General features: G+C 38.4%; 1 protein-coding gene across 1 annotated transcript in view; it reads right to left on the reverse strand.

Moving 5' to 3' along the window:
- Nucleotides 1-766: 766 nt before the first annotated feature.
- LOC126272857 (probable RNA polymerase II nuclear localization protein SLC7A6OS) overlaps nucleotides 767-21271 on the reverse strand; it is a 58268-nt gene continuing 37763 nt past the window's right edge. The window contains exons 3-6 of the mRNA XM_049976071.1: nucleotides 16665-16832; nucleotides 9787-10016; nucleotides 4925-4977; nucleotides 767-1458 (exon numbers count right to left, since the gene is read on the reverse strand). Coding sequence (XP_049832028.1) covers nucleotides 1298-1458; nucleotides 4925-4977; nucleotides 9787-10016; nucleotides 16665-16832 — 612 coding nt within the window. The 3' untranslated portion in view covers nucleotides 767-1297. The remainder of the gene's footprint in view (nucleotides 1459-4924; nucleotides 4978-9786; nucleotides 10017-16664; nucleotides 16833-21271) is intronic.

Consider the following 21271-nt stretch of genomic DNA (forward strand, 5'->3'; position numbering starts at 1 on the left):
CATGACATCACTGGTGGACAAACCTGGAACAGATTCTCTAATACCGCTACCAGTACTGATGCAACCACTGTCCACACCTGAGCCATCTCCTCTGCCTCAGCCGCCAACTGCAGGGGCACCACCACCACCAGGCCCTGGGCCTGATGGCGCATGGAACTCATGCTGGCGCCACCCATCTTACCGTATGGATTGACATGAGAAGGCGGACTGTGACACTGCTTGTGTCCTAAATACTTCCGACCACATGCTTCAGTATTAGCACGTCATCTCTGTCAGAGCTTCTCAGAGGAAGAAGCCATGGACACCTCGCAAATCTGAGCTGTCCCCCCAAGGGAAGAGAAACGAAGTAATATGCGCACATTTGAAAGCTGCATACATTAGCAGTGTGTTGTCATCTGCGAGAGCGCACTGTGAAAGTGCAATTCTGTGAACTTATGATTGAGCCCACCATTGGGGAGTGCCTATTTAAATCCTGCCATGCTACACTGATGCTCAGTATCCTGTTATTACACTTTCCTTTTCTTACTGTGCTGAGTGTATGTTATGATGATTGGCGTACAAGACACAGACTAATAAAGTTGTATTAACATTCTTGGTTGTGTTGTGTGTCCAGATTACAACAATAAATATCAATGAAAACAACAGAAAACAGAACACGAAACATGTGCTGCCATTGCAGCAGGACAAAGTCGTATAACAAAGACATCTGTAGGCACTTTACTGACAATCATTTGCAAATTTACTCATCATTCTAAAAACAACAAAGTAAATGCCTGTATATGTATTAATAAAAATTGGAAACATATTGTCTATAAAAATACAACATAACATAGAATGAAAAAATACCAAAAGATTACATGGAAGATTGCAAATTTGGGTACATAATTTTTCAAGTGTGTAGTACAAGCTCAGTAAGTTTGTATTCATGACGTATACGAAGTCACATAAATATGTCTAATTTAACAAAACATCATAAGTGATCCATGATTTTTTTCATATAGCTAAGCTGAGACGTAAACAACCAAATTGATGCTGCAGTGAGGTATCAATGGAAAAAAAAAATTGTAGGTGATCAACAATAGAAATCGCTGAATACATTGTGGTAACTATTTGTTTCAGAACAATGATGGGCAATAAAATTTGGAAACACAGTGAGAGTCCACAAATGTTAACACTTTTCACTTATTTTCAAATGGTTTTAGAAAAATGTTATCTACATAATTGTATGTCCACAAACAGAAAACTTTTCATATCTTCTCTGTTTTTAGTTAAGCTTCTACTTGTCTCACTTAATATACTAGCTGCTATTAGAGTCATCTGAGTCAGCATCATCTAATTCAGCCATCATCCTCCTCTTGTAACGTGCGTAGGAGGAGCCGTAAAGTCTGATATCCCTTGGATCAGCTTCCTTACTATAAATATAATCTTCCTCTCCATCATCACTTGAAAGCTCATTATCTGAAAAATAAATAATAAAATGTCACAGTCTCATTATTGCTGAGTGAAAACTGTTACACATACTGCCTTCCTTGTCTGTCTATTGTTGTAAAAATTCATCTATCTTTTGGTTTGGTTATTATGGGCACTCACCCAGTCTTGGTTTGAAGTTATTTTAATGAGAAGCACATGTTTTGCTAGTTAGTATATCAACATACACTGAAGCGCCAAAGAAACTGGTATAGGCATGTGTATTCAAATAGACAGACATGTAAACAGGCAGAATTCGGCACTGCTGTCGGCAATGTCTGGCGGAGTTGTTACGTCGGTTACTGCTGCTACAATGGCAGGTTATCAAGATTTAAGTGAGTCTGAATGTGGTGTTACAGTCGGCGCATGAGTGATGGAACACAGCATCTCTGAGGTAGCGATGAAGTGGGGATTTTCCAATACGAGCATTTCATGAATGTACTGTGAATATCACGAGTCTGGTAAATCATCTAATGTCCAACATCCTGTGGACAGAAAAACATGCTGCAAGAACGGGACCAATGATGACTGGAGAGAATCGTTCAACATGACAGAAGAGCAATCTTTCTGCAAATTGCAGCAGATTTCAGTGCTGGGCCATCAAGAACTGTCAGCATGCAAATCATTCAAAGAATCATCATCAATATAGGCTTTCGGAGCCAAAGGCCCACTTGTGAAACCTTGATGATTGCACAACACAAAGCTTTTGCCTCACCTGGGCCCATCAACACCGACATTGGACTGTTGATGACTGCAAACATGTTGCCTGGTCAGATGAGTCTCATTTCAAATAGTACTGAGTGAATGGATGTGTATAGGTATGGAGGCAACCTCATGAATACATGGATCCTGCATGTCAGCAGGGGACTGCTCAAGCTGGTGGAGGATCTGTAATGGCGTGAGGCATGTGCAGCTGGAGTGACCCCTGATAAATCTAGATACAACTCTTGACAGATGGCACGTATGTAAGCATCCTGTGTCATCACCTGCATTCATTCATGTCCATTGGGCATGCCAACAGACATGGGCAATTCCAGCAGGACAATGCGACACCCTACACATCCAGAACTCTATGGAGTGACTCCAGGAACACTCTTCTGTGTTTAAACACTTCCGCTGGCCACCAAACTCCCCAGACATGAACGTTATTGAGCATATCTGGGATGCCTTGCCCTCGTGCTGTTCAGAAGAGATCTCCAGCCCCTCGTACTCTTACAGAATTATGGACAGCCCTGCAGGATTCATGGTGCCAATTCCCTCCAGCAATACTTCAGACATTAGTCAAGTTCATGTCATGTCGTGTTGCGGCACTTCTGCATGATCGGGGACTGCCATTCCCAATATTGTACCAATAAACCAACGTCTACCACCTGATTTATCCATGACTGAACCTATGTAATCATTCCATTTCATATCCCTACAAAGTGTTACACAGAACTTTCAAAGTCTCTGGTTCAGTCCTTTCATTCAACTCAGAACCAAAGGGCCACGATCAGTTTTGCAGACAATGCTGCAAATTGTGAGCTTTTTTGAAACTGCATGCGCAAGGCTGGTCTTCTCAACCTTCTCTGCCAGTCACTGGAACGACCCAAGAATGACTTTGGAGCCCAGATGACAGGCATCATTTGTTCCAACATGTGCCGCAATCAGCAGCTGGTTACAACCTGTTCCCTCAATGGCTGCTGGAATAGCCTCTTCAGCATGTGCACCTGGTGTCCTTTACCATCTCTTGCTGCCATTTTTCTATGGGGTACCATCATTCACCATACTCAGGTCTGAGCCACCTTCCTGTATCCAAACACAGCGCACTGTGACAGGAAACATGAGAACTTCTAAAAAAAATGGTAGTTTTGGGTTATCATTATATAATACACAACTATATGCTAACTATCAAGTCATATTTCCCCAGGTATTATGAACTTTTAAAAATTGGGGCTGACACAGGTAAGACAGGATTTAGGGCAGAGGTGGTGTTGCCACTGACTCTGAAAGAAAATTGAATGACAAAACGCCATTATTGTAGTCTTTCTTTGAGATACAATGGCAGGCTTAGGAATCTACAACATGTCTCCAGAACTAATTCTTTAGTTTCTGTGATTTGGGTTATATTACAGCTTAGCTTTGGCTAAGTAAATACAACTTGGCATAGGATACAAGAGTGCCCCCTACAATAGTAATTAATTTTGTTAAGGATTGTTGGTTGAATTACACATTTTATTTAGCTGTGTAGGTCAAATTCAGAATATGATACATAGGTATCTGCTACAATGACATATGTCCTTTCAAAATCTTTGTTTGTACCACATTTTTTACATGATATTTTGAGCATATGACATTCTGAGTTTACCTTTGTTAGCCCAATTTAAAAATTTTATACACAGTGCTTCTGTTTTTCATTTTTGTACTGTTTAGTGACTTAGATTAATATCCATAGCATACTACAGCAAAAATTATTACATTTCAGAATATGACACAGAGCTGTGTAACACAGTAACAACACGAATTAGGAATTTAAGTGGCAGACAGGCACATTTAAAAGTAGACTGTTGGATATTAATTAGCTAGTGGACAAAGACCTTCATCACATGGAGAAAAACACAACACTTCATTTGATGAAGGAATTTGTATGATTTGTATCAATAGCACAATCCAGGCCCTTACTGGAGGCCTACTGCAAAAATATGTATGACCTAGACTTTCACAGAAATAGTTTTTGCATTAGTTTTCTCCCTGTTCCAAACCGGGGGACAGAGGTCAGTTGTGCTCAAAGCTCAGAATATATTGGCTTTCATGTCCAAGGTAAGCAGTCCTGATCAGCCAACAAAAAAACTGAGGGAGAAATCATTTGCTACAACCTATTTACACAGCACTTTCACATTCTCTACAATTCCCAGAAGAGACTGTTTCTGATCTCCCTCTCATAACCATCACCAAAAGGATGTACTAAATGTGCACTGTGCTTCCCATGTCCCTCTGCTCTGATCACTACTGTCCAAGAAATATCACAGCTATTCTGGCATGGTCATTCAAGGTAATTTCTAGGTTCCTATGACCTGCCACTATCATCCTGATGAAAAAACAGAATGAGAGATTAGGGTTCAGCTAGCTTTGATGAAGAGTTGGTTTGAGATAGAGCATACACACAGATTTCAAAAAAGGGAGGTGGGAAATTAGCCAGAACCAGATGAAGGCAACTCTAGCTATAGTAAATCACATTACAGACAATACACAATAAAAGGGTTTGCATACTCTAGTATATCATGCAACGTTGCAGTGTTGCTGCTAGTACAAAGCTTTAATCAATTCTTTGTCTTACATTTTATGCAAAAGTGTGTACTTTTCGATAAAATTATTATGGCTACACAGATAAAAAGCAGCAACTGTCATTACTCATACAACAGAAGGGAAGGCACACTACAGAGGCAAGTGTACACAAAAAGTATTTGAGGATTTTTACCTATATTCATGTCATCCATCTGCATGGCCAGCATCATGTCATCTTCATTGATACTGTGAAAATTATGAAACATTATACTCATGTAGAAACCTTATACCAATATTTGTTTAAAAAAATAGATTATAGCATAGATATATGACAAGCAAAAAAAAGTACAAAAAAATATACTCAAAAGATGAATGTTTAAACAAACCATAATGCTTTGAAACAAACTGGAAGTGTAACAAAACTTATACCGCAAAGAGATACAGCTCGACCTTCTAGATACAAACTGAAAGAAGGAATAAAGGCAAAGGTATTGAGATCTATCAAACGTGCAACAAAAGGAAAAATATAGCTAAAAAGTTTTTCCTGATGGAAACCTTGCATAAAAAGTTCTCAGTTTACTTGCTGCACCAAATTAGGATAACATTCCAAGCTTTTGATAATTGCCTCCACCTCCCATCTGGGGCTAAAACTGCCTGTTGTGAAATGGCAAGGCTCCCACTTTTATACACACAGGAGGCCTCTGATTGGCTCATTACATCATGATGACAACACAGAAAGGGCCTATAAGTATAAAAGCGGGAGCCTTGCCAGTTCATGACAGTCAATTTTAGCCCCAGATGGAAGGTGGAGGCAATCACCAAAAGCTTGGATTTTTATCCAAAATTGATGTGGCAAGTAAATCAACAACTTTTTATGCAAAGGAAAAATGTTCAAAACATCAACTGTCTGTTTTTTATGAGTCATATCACACTCTGCTTCTACCTTATTACTGCCAGATTTGAAAAGAAAAAATTATAAATAGCACCAATTATGGAAGCAGAAAATAAATAAAAACTAATAGCCATTCATGCTGAAAAAAGTAGTGCTCTTGTATACCATATTAAAAACTCGAGTCGTTGCATTTCATCAGAAGACTCATCAATGTTTAGCTGGACTAGTAATAATTATTTAAAGAAGATACCTTTTAATATAACACATTTTGAAAATGGATTAAAAAAATATAATAATCTCCTCCAGACCCACACAGATTTCTAATTCCTTCCACATAGTCCTGAAAATTTGTGCTTGTGAATTTTTAATAGCAGTGGCAATACTTGTAAAATTTAAAATGAAAAACATTGGTTGCATGCAATAGATAATTTAGGCCTGAATAGTTCACCTCAGTCATTAACAATTTTACTGCACTGTTTGGTGTCACATCCCTCGTTAAATCGACCAAGATTTGTACGAATAATTGTAAGAACAGTTATTATTATTGTGTACTTTCAGTTTGCTTTTGGGTTTTCAGAAATACTGTGGGAAGAAAGTTTATTTATGTTGCAGATAACATGGAACACGTTGCTCAACGAATAAAACAAATGCTGCAAACTACCGCGAGCCATAGAAGAGCCTGGGCCGCGAGGGCGTCGAGCTTCCTAGGTCGTTGTTGGACAACGTCAAAGGAAGAGATATTCTGCTTTCTCTTTGTAAACAGATCGATTGAGTTTTGAAAGGTTCATGTAAAACGTATACGTGGGTGACACATTAGGTGGGACCCAATGCCTGTAATACTTCCACAGTTATTAAAAAGTTGTAAAATGGCCAAACCAATAGTTCATCATTTATATAGATAAAAAGTAGTAAAGATATAGGAAAGGAAGAGTTGCGGCGTCAGAATGAAAAGTGATACATCGCTCAGCAACGAAGGAGGACGTAAACAGCGCGCGTTACGTTGTGAAAACAAATCAACTGATAAAATAGTAAGTCTGTAATTAAGCATAAAGCCACGTAACACTGCAACTGCAAATTATATGCAGTGTTGTGTGATCTTTCTCATGATAGCTATTCCCTACACACCTTACTATTATCTACTGCACAAGCTCCACATTTTTCTTTTTCTTTTTCACAAGTATTACCACAACTACTAAAAATTCACAAACACAAATTTTCAGGACCATCTTTATGGGCTTAGGAAGCCTTGTGTGTGTGTGTGTGTGTGTGTGTGTGTGTGAGTGTGTGTGTGTGAAACTTTTCAATGTATTTAAAACATTCTGAAGAGATTAGAGCAGAGAAATATGATAAATTTGAAGTTTATTTCATTTTCTCTTCTATGCATATCTTGCAAAAATACTGTGAAGATAAAAAATTAGAGATTCAAGCTCGTGCAGAGGCTTGCCAGCAATCATTCTTACTGTGCAACATCTGTGACAAACTAGAAAAGTAGAAACAGCAGTGGTATACAAAGCACCCTCCACCACCCACTGGCCAAGAAAGCAAGTTAATATTTTATAGTCACCTAGTTCTCAGCTATGTCAAAAGTTTCAAGTCTCTAGCACATCAAGAAGTTGGTTTGAAATCAATTGCAAAATCTGTTCTGAACAGGCACACAAACACAAGAACACAGTATCTTTTAAAACACACCAGACACAAAAACAAATTAATAACGCACTGTCAACCAGTTCTGAGCAATGTTGAAAATTTAACGTGTCATTGGGAAGTTACTTTAAAACCATTTGCAAAATTTGTACTGGACAGGAAAACAGAGAAAAAAACAAAAACCTAACAAAACATGGAAAACAAAGGTGGGAAATGACTCTAATGATTGCATACAAGTTGTTGCTATGTACTACAAATAATCTTATAGATCAAGCAACCACAGCTAAAATACTTGTACATAGTGTGAAGGACAAATAAACAGTTTAAAATCAGAGATAGTAAAATAGTCTACATAAAACTGAGTTAAAGTCCAAATCCACAATAACTGTGTATTGTGTTTTCACTGTATGATGACTGGTTTCATACAGAGGTATATCTTCGGGTCATATCTGCTTGTAAAATAAAACTACATAAGTAAAAGCACTAATAATGAACCTAACCTACCTAACAAACCAGACAGTAAAGAAATGTACACACAAAACTGATACTTCACGTGCCACAAATTCCAAGGTACAAGTGTAAAAACATGTCACCCCTCAATAAAATCTTGGGTGAAACGGCAGATGGGCATTTTATCTGAACCAAGCACAATTACATCTCCAAAACAGAGTCAAAAGATGAGCCCAGACAGCACATGAAAATCCACATACAATGAGATAAAACCTGTGAGCACTATACAATGCAGAATGAATGTCACGTAAATTCAAACAAAGCTCACAGTGTCAGTAGAGCATTAAATAAAAGAACCTACCATTGTCAAAATCCACAGGAGAAACAAAGAATTAAAAGACAGTCAGTCCTTGGGAGTTGTCAGCATACTAAAACATATTGGCATGCATCAAATAGAACTACATGTTAAAGTGCTAGCAACATACTGAACACTTTGAGGATAAGCATGCACCAACCCATCACATGCTGAAGACTGTGGCATCTAGCAGTAGAAATCAAATTAAAACGACATGCAGATTGGATCTCAGGGTTCACAGTAACACAGTGGATTTAAGAGTTAAACAACAATACAGTACGAGAGACAGAAAATATTAGCCGATAGACTTACGGGAAGTAAGATACAATTAAAATTACTTAAAGCTTAGGAAACTGAACTACCTGGTTCTATCTACAACAAAATAACAGAACCTGACTGAAGTCCTAGTTCATAACCAATAAAAATCAAGAAATATATAAAAAAATACAAAAATAAAATACCTGAAATGGTGCTACAAGTAATGCTGTTGTCATCAACATTGTTGCTATCAAGAAAAGCCTATATGTGGGTAAAGTCCATGATTTCTTTGATGAAAACAACGTCAAGTGCTGTAGATACGACCCTAAACCAAAATAAGTTGCAAAACTAAAGAAACATCTGATGTCCACAGGGCTACTATAAAGGTCCATAAGGATAATTTCCCAGCACGTCTCACAGTGAATATTAGGTATGGTGCAGACTACCATTCAGAGAAATTGATTTAAGAGTATTTAAACAAATATTATGTTCAACCCTTCTGATATATCAATATGTAATAGTACCCATCTGGTTTCGTTGCTTTCCAGTTTGAAGGTTCCACCATACCTAATATTCACTGTGAGACGTGCTGGGAAATTATCCTTATGGACCTTTATAGTAGCCCTGTGGACATCAGATGTTTCTTTAGTTTTGCAACTTATTTTGGTTTCGGGTCATATCTACAGCACTTGACGTTGTTTTCATCAAAGAAATCATGGACTTTACCCACATATAGGCTTTTCTTGATAGCAACAATGTTGATAACAACAGCATTACTTGTAGCACCATTTCAGGTATTTTATTTTTGTATTTTTTATATATTTCTTGATTTTTATTGGTTATAACCATTGCTAATCCACATTCCTGAACGTAAGTAGCATCTCCAAAGCTAAAATAATTTTAGTTCATTACCAGTTCCAACAACTTGATAACCTCATCAATCTCAGCCAGGGGATGATTACTGAAGCCACCTAAGTTCTCATAGACAATCCTAACTATATACTCTGTGGGGATTTTACTGTACATACTTTTAATGTCCAGCATAGCTAACAATACACAGCTATTGTGGATTTGGACTTAAACTCTGTTTTATGTAGACTGTTTTAAATTGTTTGAATGTACTTAACATTATGTTGATTTTTATTTCCAATTAATACAGTATTTTAAACTAATAAACAATTAAAAATAAGTCTCTATTGCACATCAAAAATTAGTGTGTGCCATCATTATTACTCTCCTATTTTTAAGCTTCTGTCAAGTTATATACACTAACTAATTCCCTATATGTTGCACAGTAATGAGTTGGACGACACAAGAAAAATTTTGAAATAGTCACAACAGTATAAAATATACTAATTATTCTAAAGGTAACATATCTTTATCTTGAAAGGTAATGCCACATGCTGACTTAATTAGACTAATGGGGCAAGCAACATGCATAAGAGGCAACAATTACCTATTATCAGAATCTGGATAATCATTGCGCCAATTATTTTCATCATTTGAATCACTGTCCTCTTCCTCCAACTGAAATTTATCATCTTCTTCATCTGCATCATATACCAGTTCTGATTCCATAGGATGGATACTCAGTTGAGTGTCCAACAACATGTCATCAAAATCAATCTTTTCTGTGTAATACAAATCATATACATAGTTTTTATCTTCACCAGAAGGGTTTGTTATCTGAAACAATATTGACAGCATAATTATTATTACATAAGATATATACAATAGGAAGTCAAAAGAGTAGTAATATATTTGCTCTTTCACATGAAAATGCCCTGATAAAACAATATTTTATACAAAGACAAGGTTAATTAGGATTGACAGAGTAAAAATGTGTGTGTGTGTGTGTGTGTGTGTGTGTGTGTGTGTGTGTAGGGAGAGGTGTGTCTATGAGTGCACAATCCTGACAAGAGAGTAAGAATAATGCATAATTACCAAATGTTTCCCAAGAAAAATGGAGATAGCACTGAGCAGTAAGCACATTTAAAATACTGATTTTGTCTGCAGCAGTCTGCTATTGGCATTACTATATTGCTGCAACAGTCATCTAGTACACAACCATTATTATTTCAGTGTTTAAAATTGTTTAAGGGCATCCATATTTCAACTTCAAAGTTAGGCAGTCAAAATGCTCCATCTCAGACACTACTCAAAGATCGTCACAATTGTCGCCCCTGTAAAGGAGTCACTTAATAAGTGGCAGAATTCATGGAGACTGATGTACAATTTTAACAGATGTAAATCCACCCAGACTGCATCTCCGTGTCACTGTTTATGTGAAACAGGGCTCCAGTACATATTCATGACTGAAATCTGAGAGCAAAGAGAGATGATCTCTGTCCAACCTTTTTGCCTTTACATATGTCTGCTTTTGTCTGTATATGTGTGGATGGACATGTGTGTGGGTGCGAGTGTATACCTGTCCTTTTTCCCCCTAAGGTAAATCTTTCCGCTCCCAGGATTGGAATGACTCCTTACCCTCTCCCTTAAAACCCACACCCTTTTGTCTTTCCCTCTCCTTCCCACTTTCCTGATGAAGCAACCTTGAGTTGCAAAAGCTTGAAATTTGTGTGCGTGTTTGTGTGTTTTTTATTGTGTCTATCTACCAGCGCTTTCTCATTTGTTTAAGTCACAGCATCTTTGTTTTTTAAATCATTAATTAATTTCCTTTTTGCTGAGCACCAGGCTAGATCACTAATCAATCCAAATCACACCTCTTCATTGTAACAAGTCTTCTAGTCCTGGACATGGACACTACATCTGAAAAACAAAGAAAGAGAGAGGGCAAAATAATGTGCTGAATTACTGGTAGTGAGCCTTACATTTTGTATGATCTAGTGCACTGTACAATACAAGTGGAAGGAATTACATTAAAATCATTCCTCCTGGTCACTGAAAGACACTTTAACTGTTTCTAAGTGTTTACAGGAGCACTGTCAAATGTTTCCATATGTCTTTTATCTTGACAAGCTGTGCATTTGGTGCTTACATTCATACCTCTGCTTCTTCAGTTCTGTAGTACGTTAGTAATTAATCATAAAATTTTGTGATTGTGTGTTAGGTCATTTAATGAATAAGAACAATTCTGGAACTCTGCTTTGCAATGTGTATAAACTAATCAAAAAGACTCAGCAAATGAATAGCACTAAAAGTAACCAATCAACACACACTTAAATTTATAGCTACAATGTACATGACACTGTGTGCATAGAATTTTTTAATGAGAAACAGGAGTAGAAACAAACAATGGAAATCCCAGAGTAGAATAACAAAAATCCCAGAATGGAATAACAACAATATCAAAAGAATAGATTGCTACTCACCACTTTGAGATGTCAAATCACAGACAGGCACAACAAAAAAGAATATTAGAAACATTTTTCCTTTCAAACTAAGTCCTTCATCAGAAACAGAACTATCACATATTCACACAACTCACATACACATGGCTACTGTCTCCTGGTGCTAAGTTCAGAAACAGGAGTAAAATACAAAATACGCTTTTAACAAAATATACTCAGAGCACACTATCACTCTTATGACTCCTCAGAAAATTGGACAACCTGGGAGCAATTATATGAAAATGAGTGTAACAGAATGATGGAAAGACTGCAACTGACCGACTGCTATTGAAGTTGCAAATAAACAGTCAATATTAGTAAGACAAAGCTCTATACACAACACTCAGAACTGCCAAAGAATAAGAGACTGCACAACAGTGTAAAGTATATCTTCAAGATAAGGTGGTGATAACATAGTCAACAAAATGTGTCCAAAAATCATGTGACACAGTAATATAGATACAAGGTATGCTGGAAATCAAGCTAGGGCCTGTGGGTTACAGGTTACCATATGTGGTGGCCTTCCATCAGTGGTATACAGAATGTCAATATGGGGTGCATGGGTCTCACAAGGCAAAACAGTATCCACATTTATTCTTCACACTCTGTGTTAGGCTGCATGGTAAAAGCTTGCAATAAAGTCTCAAACTATTGAACAATCTACATGTCAGCAATGGTTAGTGGTGCTTGAGTTAGCTTAGAACATCTCATGTAGGATTAATCAGATTTAAGTGCATGTAAAGAGTTATATATTATCCAACATGTGATGCATTCACGTTGCATGTACTCAGCCTTGTCATGCACCAGATGGAATCCTGGACTGCATGCACCACAAAAAGACTGCAGGATTTCATCTGTATTATTACAAATATCAGAATACTCCACAGAATACATTCAGTGGCATATGTGCTCTTGATCTAACACTGTCCCATATAATGCCGATTATCTGTGCTATTCCACAATGCGGGCATGGTTGTACATAACTCAAGAACATGCTAGAGTAAAAAACTGGAAGAATCGCTTTTCAGGCCAAATCACAACAAATCTGTGAGCAGGACATTATTCCACTGTTCTTGAACTATCTCATGATAGGCACAACATCACATTAGTCCAAGCCACCAGATACATTTTTGTGTGGAAATGCATCTGGTGGATCACTCAACATACAGAGTAACTTCACAATGCAGACACTACACAGTTCAATGGAAAAGTGCAAATCAGAGACTGGCTCAAGATCACCAGCCAGGACAGGTGTCACACTGGCTGTGCTCAGGGTAAAATAACAATACTGGGATTTAGTTACAGCAATCACTCAACATAGTCCATACTCTCATTTGATATAAACAAGGAGTATGAACAACTTAGTGGATAAAGTCAGAAAGCCCATTCGGCTGTTTGCAGATAAGATAATGCTGTTGTGAAGTGGCTGACATTTCGTAAAGCAACATATTTGCACCAATAAAGGGCACAACCAACTGTGGTCTGATTTCATAATAAGTGATAAGACACTAGAAACTGTCAAAGTTGTCAAACATCTAAGAGTACATATTTGTAACAAGATTAATGGAATGACCACAAAAAATTAGTTGTAGCAAAAACTATGAGGAGGTAGCTTACCCTTGTTCAGAAAATCGTTGAAATTTCTGTTCAGCTTGGGACCCTTACCACATGGGATTAATAAAAGAAACAGAAATTAAAAAAAGTAGCTTACTTCATCACAAGTTTGTGTTGTAATCATGAAAGTGTCATGGAAATGCTCATCCAACTACAGTGTCAGATGCTACAAGAGAGGCATTTTGCATATTGGAGAGATTTGCTATTGAATGCTGAGAATGTACATTTTAAGACAGAGTTAAGCAATATTTTACTTCCTCCCATATTTATCTTGTGAAATATTAGCAACAGTAAAAGTGGATAAATTTACTAACAGTCATTTTTCTCACATGTCACTGCGAAAGCAACAGGAAAAGAAGGGAAGTGACATTCAGCTGCTACCACACATCGCAAGACAGTTATTGCAGTATAAATTTAGATCTTGATGAATGGTTATGAACTTTTCTTTGCTGACAATGCAAGTGCCACCATAAGCCTTCAAAATGCAAATCATATTTTCTTGAAAATTAATAACTGGTTCTCTAAAAATGGGCTGTTGCTGAAACTAGGTAAAACACAATACATGCAACTCGGCATGGCAGAAGGCCTAACCACACCTTTAGAAATAACACATGACGACAAATTACTAAACTAAATAGAATATATTTATAAGACACAAACTGGAAGTTACAACTTACATGCCTTCTTAAATATCTAAGCTCTGCAAATTTTGTGTTGTGGATAATATCCAATTTTGGAGATCAAAATGTAAAAATCTTGATTTTTCTTTTCTTATTTTTATTCTTTAAAGTCCTACAGCCACCATATTCTGGGGTAAATAGTCATGAAGAAAAGGTGTTTGTTACACAGAAGTGTGTAATAAGAATAATATGTGGTGCTCACTCTTGAGCCACTTGTAGACAGCTCTTAAAACAGTAGGGAATACTGATAACAGCCTCATAGTACACTTTCTCGCTTACGACTTTTTTTGTCAACAATCAATCACAATTTGAAAATAACAGTAATATTCATAAATACAGCAATAGATAGAGAAATTATTTACAATATCCATCACTCAGCCTTAGCATGGCACAGAAAGAAGTGAAGTATTTAGCCGTAAAAACTCTTTGATCATTTATTGAGTAATGTAAAGAATATAATGGACAATAAAATTAATTTCAAGCACAAACTGAAAACATATTTGCTTGACAATTTCTTCTACTCCATAGAAAATTAGTAATGTGATATGTGGGTATTAGTGACAATCACTGTGTTATTACTGTATGAATTAAGAAATGTATAGGTGCATAAAATCTGGAGAGAACTGCATCAAGAAGTAAGACTGTGTACTGTGTTGCTGTTTTGGTCTTCAGTCCAGATACTGGTTTGATGCAGCTCTCCATGCTACTCTATCCTGTGCAAGCTTCATCATCTATTCAATAACTCCTCATTAGTTATGTGATCTACCCATCTAATCTTCAGAATTTTTCTGTAGCACCACATTTCGAAAGCTTCTATTCTCCTCTTGTCCAAACTATTTATAGTCCATGTTTCATTTTCATACACAGCCACACTCCATACAAATATTTTCAGAAATGACTTCCTGACACTTAAATCTACAGGGTGTTACAAAAAGGTACGGCCAAAATTTCAGGAAACATTCCTCACACACAAATAAAGAAAAGATGTTTTGTGGACATGTGCCCGGAAACGCTTAATTTCCATGTTAGAGCTCATTTTAGTTTCGTCCACCTAGGCTCAATGGAGCACGTTATCATGATTTCAAATGGGATACTCTACCTGTGCTGCTAGAACATGTGCCTTTACAAGTACGACACAACATGTGGTTCATGCACGATGGAGCTCCTGCACATATCAGTCGAAGTGTTCGTACGCTTCTCAACAACAGATTTGGTGACCAATGGATTGGTAGAGGCGAACCTCCATGGCCTCCACGCTCTCCGGACCTCAACCCTCTTGACTTTCATTCATGGGGGCATTTGAAAGCTCTTGTCTACCCAACCACGGTACCAAATGTAGAGACTCTTCATGCTCGTATTGTGGACGGCTGTGATACAATACGCCATTCTCCACGGCTGCATCAGCGCATCAGGGATTCCATGTGACGGAGGGTGGATGCATGTATCCTCGCTAACGGAGGACATTTTGAACATTTCCTGTAAGAAAGTGAAGTCACACTGGTACGTTCTGTTGCTGTGTGTTTCCATTCCATGATTAATGTGATCTGAAGAGAAGTAATAAAATGAGCTCTAACATGGAAAGTAAGTGTTTCCGGACACATGTCCACATAACATATTTAATTTCTTTGTGTGTGAGGAATGTTTCCTGAAAGTTTGGCCGAACCTTTCTGTAACACCCTGTATACTCAAGGTTAACAAATTTCTCTCCTTCAGAAACGCTTTCCTTGCCATTGTCAGTCTACATTTTATATACTCTCTACTTCAACCATCATCAGTTATTTTGCTCCCCAAAGAGCAAAACTCATTTACTACTTTAAATGTCTCATTTCCTAATCTAATTCCCTCAGTATCACCTGATTTAATTTGACTACATTCCATTATCCTCGTTTTGGTGTTGTTGATGTTAATCTTATATCCTCCTTTCAAGACACTGCCCATTGCATTCAGCTGCTCTTCCATGTCCGACTGTGTAACTGTATAGGCAATATTGTACGACAAGTTCTGCAAAGCTAGCAATAATTAATTCTCAAGTACTGGTATTGGTACAAAAGTATTTACTACCTTTATAACAATATAGTGAAAGGATAGTTGCTACTCGCCATATAGCGGAGATGATGAGTTGCAGAAAGGCACAACAAAAAGACTGCCAGGAACTTAGCTTTTGGCCAACAAGGCCTTTGTCAAAAATAGACAGCATACACACAGACATGCACACACATAAATGCAGCTCACACACTGATGTCAGTCTCTGGCAGCTGGAGCCAGAGACTGTGGTCATCTGTGTGTGTGTGTGTGTGTGTGTGTGTGTGTGTGTGTGTGTGTGTGTGTGTGTGTGTGTGTGTGGGTGTGTGGGCGCGCGCGCTGTCTATTTTTGGCAAAGTCCTTGTTAGTTGAAAGCTAAGTTTCCGACAGTCTTTTTGTATGGTGAGTAGCTACTCTCCTTTACATTATATTGTTACATTTCATCCTGGATTTTCCATTATTTTATTTATTACCTTTCCTTGTCATTTTTATTGTACACTCATTTTTTTCAGATTTTCTAAGCAACAAATTCAGGTTTCAGTGGTACACAACTGCTATTGCAAATGCATATTTTACTGCGCAACAGGAATGGATATTAGTGACAAAATTCCTCACACAAGAAACCAAACATAATCTGCATGGCATGCTTACAAAGGACAATTACAAACCTCTGATGGTGTAGTATGATCTTTATTCCTCTCTGGTGGACTTTTTTCAATATCAACCACTGTTATCATTTGACTCCCTTCCTTTCCTCCAGATCCAGCTGCTTCTGTGGGCGGTGACTTCTCATCGTCTGTGTCAGCTGTGTTAAGTGCTCTGAAGCAGTTCACAACCTGGGGAAATTTGAATCAGCATAAATATAAAGTATCCCAAGAAGTTTTCTTGCAATATTGGAAGTGAGCACCGGTGACACAGTTTATATGGCAAGAAAAGGCAGAAGCCACACACGGAAGGATGCCTACAAAACTCAGAAAAGAGGATTTCAAACTCACAACTGAGGATAATCGCTAAAAAGTAGAACAGTATTATGATCACAAGAGAAAAGAATACTAACAAATCATGTGACTGCTTATTAAGAAACAATTACACACACACACACACACACACACACACACACACACACACACACACACAATTTTGTTAAATACAGTTTTGTAATTTGTTTATTCATTCAATGGTGGCCTAAAGAAACACGTTGAAAACAGTGTGATCGATACCAATAGTTCAGTGCACTACACCGAGATGATATAACATATCAAATTTACACTTGATGATCAGTCTATTTCAATAGCATTCTAGTATTCACAAGATTCCCTTTATAGGACTCAGAGAAGCATGTTATTGCTACTCAGTGGGAAACCACAAAGTTTTTTCATGTGTATCTCTGATCATGTGTACTAACCCAGGCATCTGTTGTTCTGTCCAAGGAATAATTTGAACAGAAAGTGCAGGACAAAGAAGGTAACACCCAATAGAATGGTACAGATATACTGACAATCAATTAATCACATGCAGCATGGTTATCAATAACACCATTATTCGAGTATAAATGGTTTCCAATTCCAATTTACACTGCATGATCATTGTTAGTGTAGAGGGAGGTGGCATCGACAGTGACGAGCAGGGTGTCAGGTGGTAAAGGAACAAGAGCGTTGGTCATCACTGTTGATACCGCCTCCCTCTAAATTAACATCCCCAATGACCATGGCCTTGCTGCTATTGAACACTACCTTTTCCAACACCAAACTGTCTCCAAACTTACAACATCCTTCCTTGTCACTATGATAAGTTATATCCTCACTCATACTTACTTTCCCATTGAATATATCACCTATGCTAACCTACCATAGGCATGGCAGCTGACATTTACTCCACACCTAGAAGTCCCTTCTGAAAAGCCTGTCCAATTGTGATCTTAGCACCTATAGTGACAACCGGTCCCTCTCGAAATATACCAAGAGTCTCTCTGAGGCCTTCACAGACCAAAGTTACCCTCCCAAACATGTCCAGAAACAGATATCCTGCCTCATCTCATCAGTCACCTAATACACCCCACATACCTACAGTCCAGGCAATGACAAATAAGCTCTTTTCTCATGACTCAGTACCACCCAGGACTAGAGCAACAGAACCACATTCTCTGCCAGGGTTCTGAATACCTCTCATCCTGCTCTAAAATAATGTATATCCTCCACATTGCTCCCAAAGTAGCATTCAGCTGCCCATCCAACCTACACAACATCCTTGTCCATCCATACTCCCAAACCCTTGCTTCATGGCTCATATCACTGCAATACACCCTGATGCAAGACTTATCTCATACATTCTCCCACTTCCACCTACACCTACTGTGGTCTGATCACAGGCATCTCCTACCCCATCAAAGGCAGGAGCACCTGTGAAAGCAGCCATTTGATCTAAAAACTTAGATGCAACCACTGTGTCACATTCTATGGGGTCATGACAACTAACAAGCCGTCCACATAAATGGCCACCTCTAAACTGTGGTCAAGAGACAGCTGGACCACCTAGTCGCTGCAAAAGCGGCCCAAAACAATGTGCACCATTTTCATGAGTGCTTCACAGTATGTGCCATCTGGATTCTTTCCAGAAACACCAGCTTTTCTAAAACACACAGGTGGCAACTCTCCCTACAACATAGCCCATGTTCCCATAATCCCCTTGGCTCAACCTTCGCTAGTCACCATCCTCGACCTGTCCCTTGCCTGCTCCCACTCCAGTATCACACGTGTCTCCTATCCCACCAATGCACCTAAACACTAAACAGTCCTTTCCTCTTCCCTCTTCCCTCAACTCTCATCCCCCCCCCCCCCCCCCCCACAGCCTTATCGGCATAGCACAGCCTCCCAATGCTGCACCTAGCAGTCCTATCCTGTCCTCAACATGATCCAGCAGGCTTCCATTGGCAGCACTAGCATCTTCCTCCATCACTACCCTGCTTGCCCTACCCACCCCTACCTCATGCCTCTTTGTTACACCCACTACCTAACCCAATTAGATTTCTGGCTACATGACACATAGTCACAATTGGACCTTATCACCTGGTAAAAGTGGCTCTGTGTTGTGTGTGTGTGTGTGTGTGTGTGTGTGTGTGTGTGTGTGTGTGTGTGTTTTGCCGTGTGAATATGTGTGAGCTTTTTTTACTTCTGAAGAAGAAATTTGCCCAAAAGCTGAAAATGTAAGACAGAGATATCAAAACCATATTTTGAACTGGAAAATATTTCCAGGGGCAAAAGCATAAGCGGAACATAATTTATTGAATATGAACCACACATTACAAGTGAAGAAGTTGAAAAAAAAGGTGGAAATTAAAGAGATGGCACCTGGGTAAGTTTAAAGACCCAGAGGTTACTGAGAATTTCAAAGAGAGCAATAGAAAATGACTGACTGAAACAGGGCAAAGAAACACAATAACTTTTGAGTGAGTGGCCTTGAGAGATGAAATAGTGAATGCAGCAGAGGAGCAAAGAGGCAAAGTCCCACAGAAATCCTTTGATAACATACAATATATTCAATCAAACTTATGAAATTAGAAAATATAAAAATGCTATAAATGAAGTAAAGAAAAGACAATACAGGTGTCAAAAAAAGTGAGACTGACTGGAAGTGCAAAATGGCAAATGAGAAGCAGGAAAGGCTAGATGAGAAATATAAGGATGTAGAAGAATGCATAACCAAAGAAGATTGACACTGCTTACAGCAAAATGACAGACACCTTTGTAGAAAGGAGGAACACCCATATAACAAAGAGTTTTAGATCACAAACAACTGTTAAGCAAAGAGGGGAAAGGTGTAAGAGAAATGAAACTGGAGGCAATATTATAGGCAGGGAAGAGACAGTAAATGAAGATGAGTTCAGAAATATGATACTATGAAAATAATTGTCAGAGCACTGAAAGATCTTTGTGGAAACAAGGCCCGTGAAGTAGAGAAAATACCCTCAGAATTACTGAGATCCTGGGGAGGGCCCCAGCTGATGTGCATAATATATGCAACAGGCAACCTCACTAAGAATGTAATAATTCCTATTCCAAAGAAGGCAGGTTCTTACAAGTGTTAACATTACCAAATTACATTGCAGGCCAGAAAACCTCGATCGCATACCAGAATGATAAATTGTATCTTAGGTAATTTTCTGTGTCAACAGTGCCGTGAAGAACTGCATTGCATCAGCAACACCTTCCATGATAAACAAACAGAATCCTGCAAACAATGGGTTAGAGTGCTAAACAGAGAGGTCATCAACCTGCAAGCACTGACTTACCAACAACAAATGTGGTATTTAGTCTCACTGTGGTGAAGCCCCCTCCCTTCTGGTCGGAGAATCCAGTATTGTAGTTTGCCTAACTTGAGTGTCAATTTGTTTTGGTCAACAGCAAACTCAAACATAACTAAATCTAGTTATGTGGTGGCTCTATATAACAAGCTAATGGCTATGGAGGTACACAACAGGCTAGCATCACTGCCAAGCATTGAAAAATACATCTCCGTCAAGCATGCACATGTAAGATGTCATATAGTCAGAAGGTAAATTACTTGAAAAATTGCTCTGCGCAAAAGAACTAGGCAATCACACACCGTCTCAAGTACTGTGTTGTCTTTGCACACTCATAGGCAACACAATTAATGATGATATTGTACGGGATACACGGTTGTCACACTTGCCTGCGGATGTACAAAAATTAAGTCATGCTTTGTGCTGGTGACCTCTATGTTCTTGATCAAACTGCGCTGAGCAAATTACCAAAACGTATTCTTCCACAGGCTTCGCAACCATCTTCACCAGCACAAAGTCCTCTGGATGCACAACAAGTGCAAGTAACTGAACCATCTAAGCAAATTGTGGCCCTTCAAATGTGGCACTTCACACACGCCTAGTGATGGCAACATTTTCCAGCAGAAAGAAGTGTTTGCCCACCAGGGAGGATATCAGAGGTACCACAGAAAATTTGGATCTGTGGCTCGGCCATGTCAATCACCCTGTGACACAGAAAATGTCGCCAGACATCAGTAATGATGGCAGCTGTTTTCAAACTGGACAGCAATCAACTGTTCATAATAGAGCACTTTATGAAGCTACAATTCCTCATTGGTACAAGTGCTGATGCCTCAGTTTATTCTTCTTCACATCTTTCACAGCAAAGTATCAATGAAAGAATGTCACCTTACCTCCAAATTAATTCATATGGAAATTTATAGTCATCAATGTGCTATACCTGATCACTGTAGCACATTTCTTATATTTTTATGG

The sequence above is a fragment of the Schistocerca gregaria genome, chromosome 5, assembly GCF_023897955.1.
Source record: "Schistocerca gregaria isolate iqSchGreg1 chromosome 5, iqSchGreg1.2, whole genome shotgun sequence".
NCBI classification, from domain to species: Eukaryota; Metazoa; Arthropoda; class Insecta; order Orthoptera; family Acrididae; genus Schistocerca; species Schistocerca gregaria.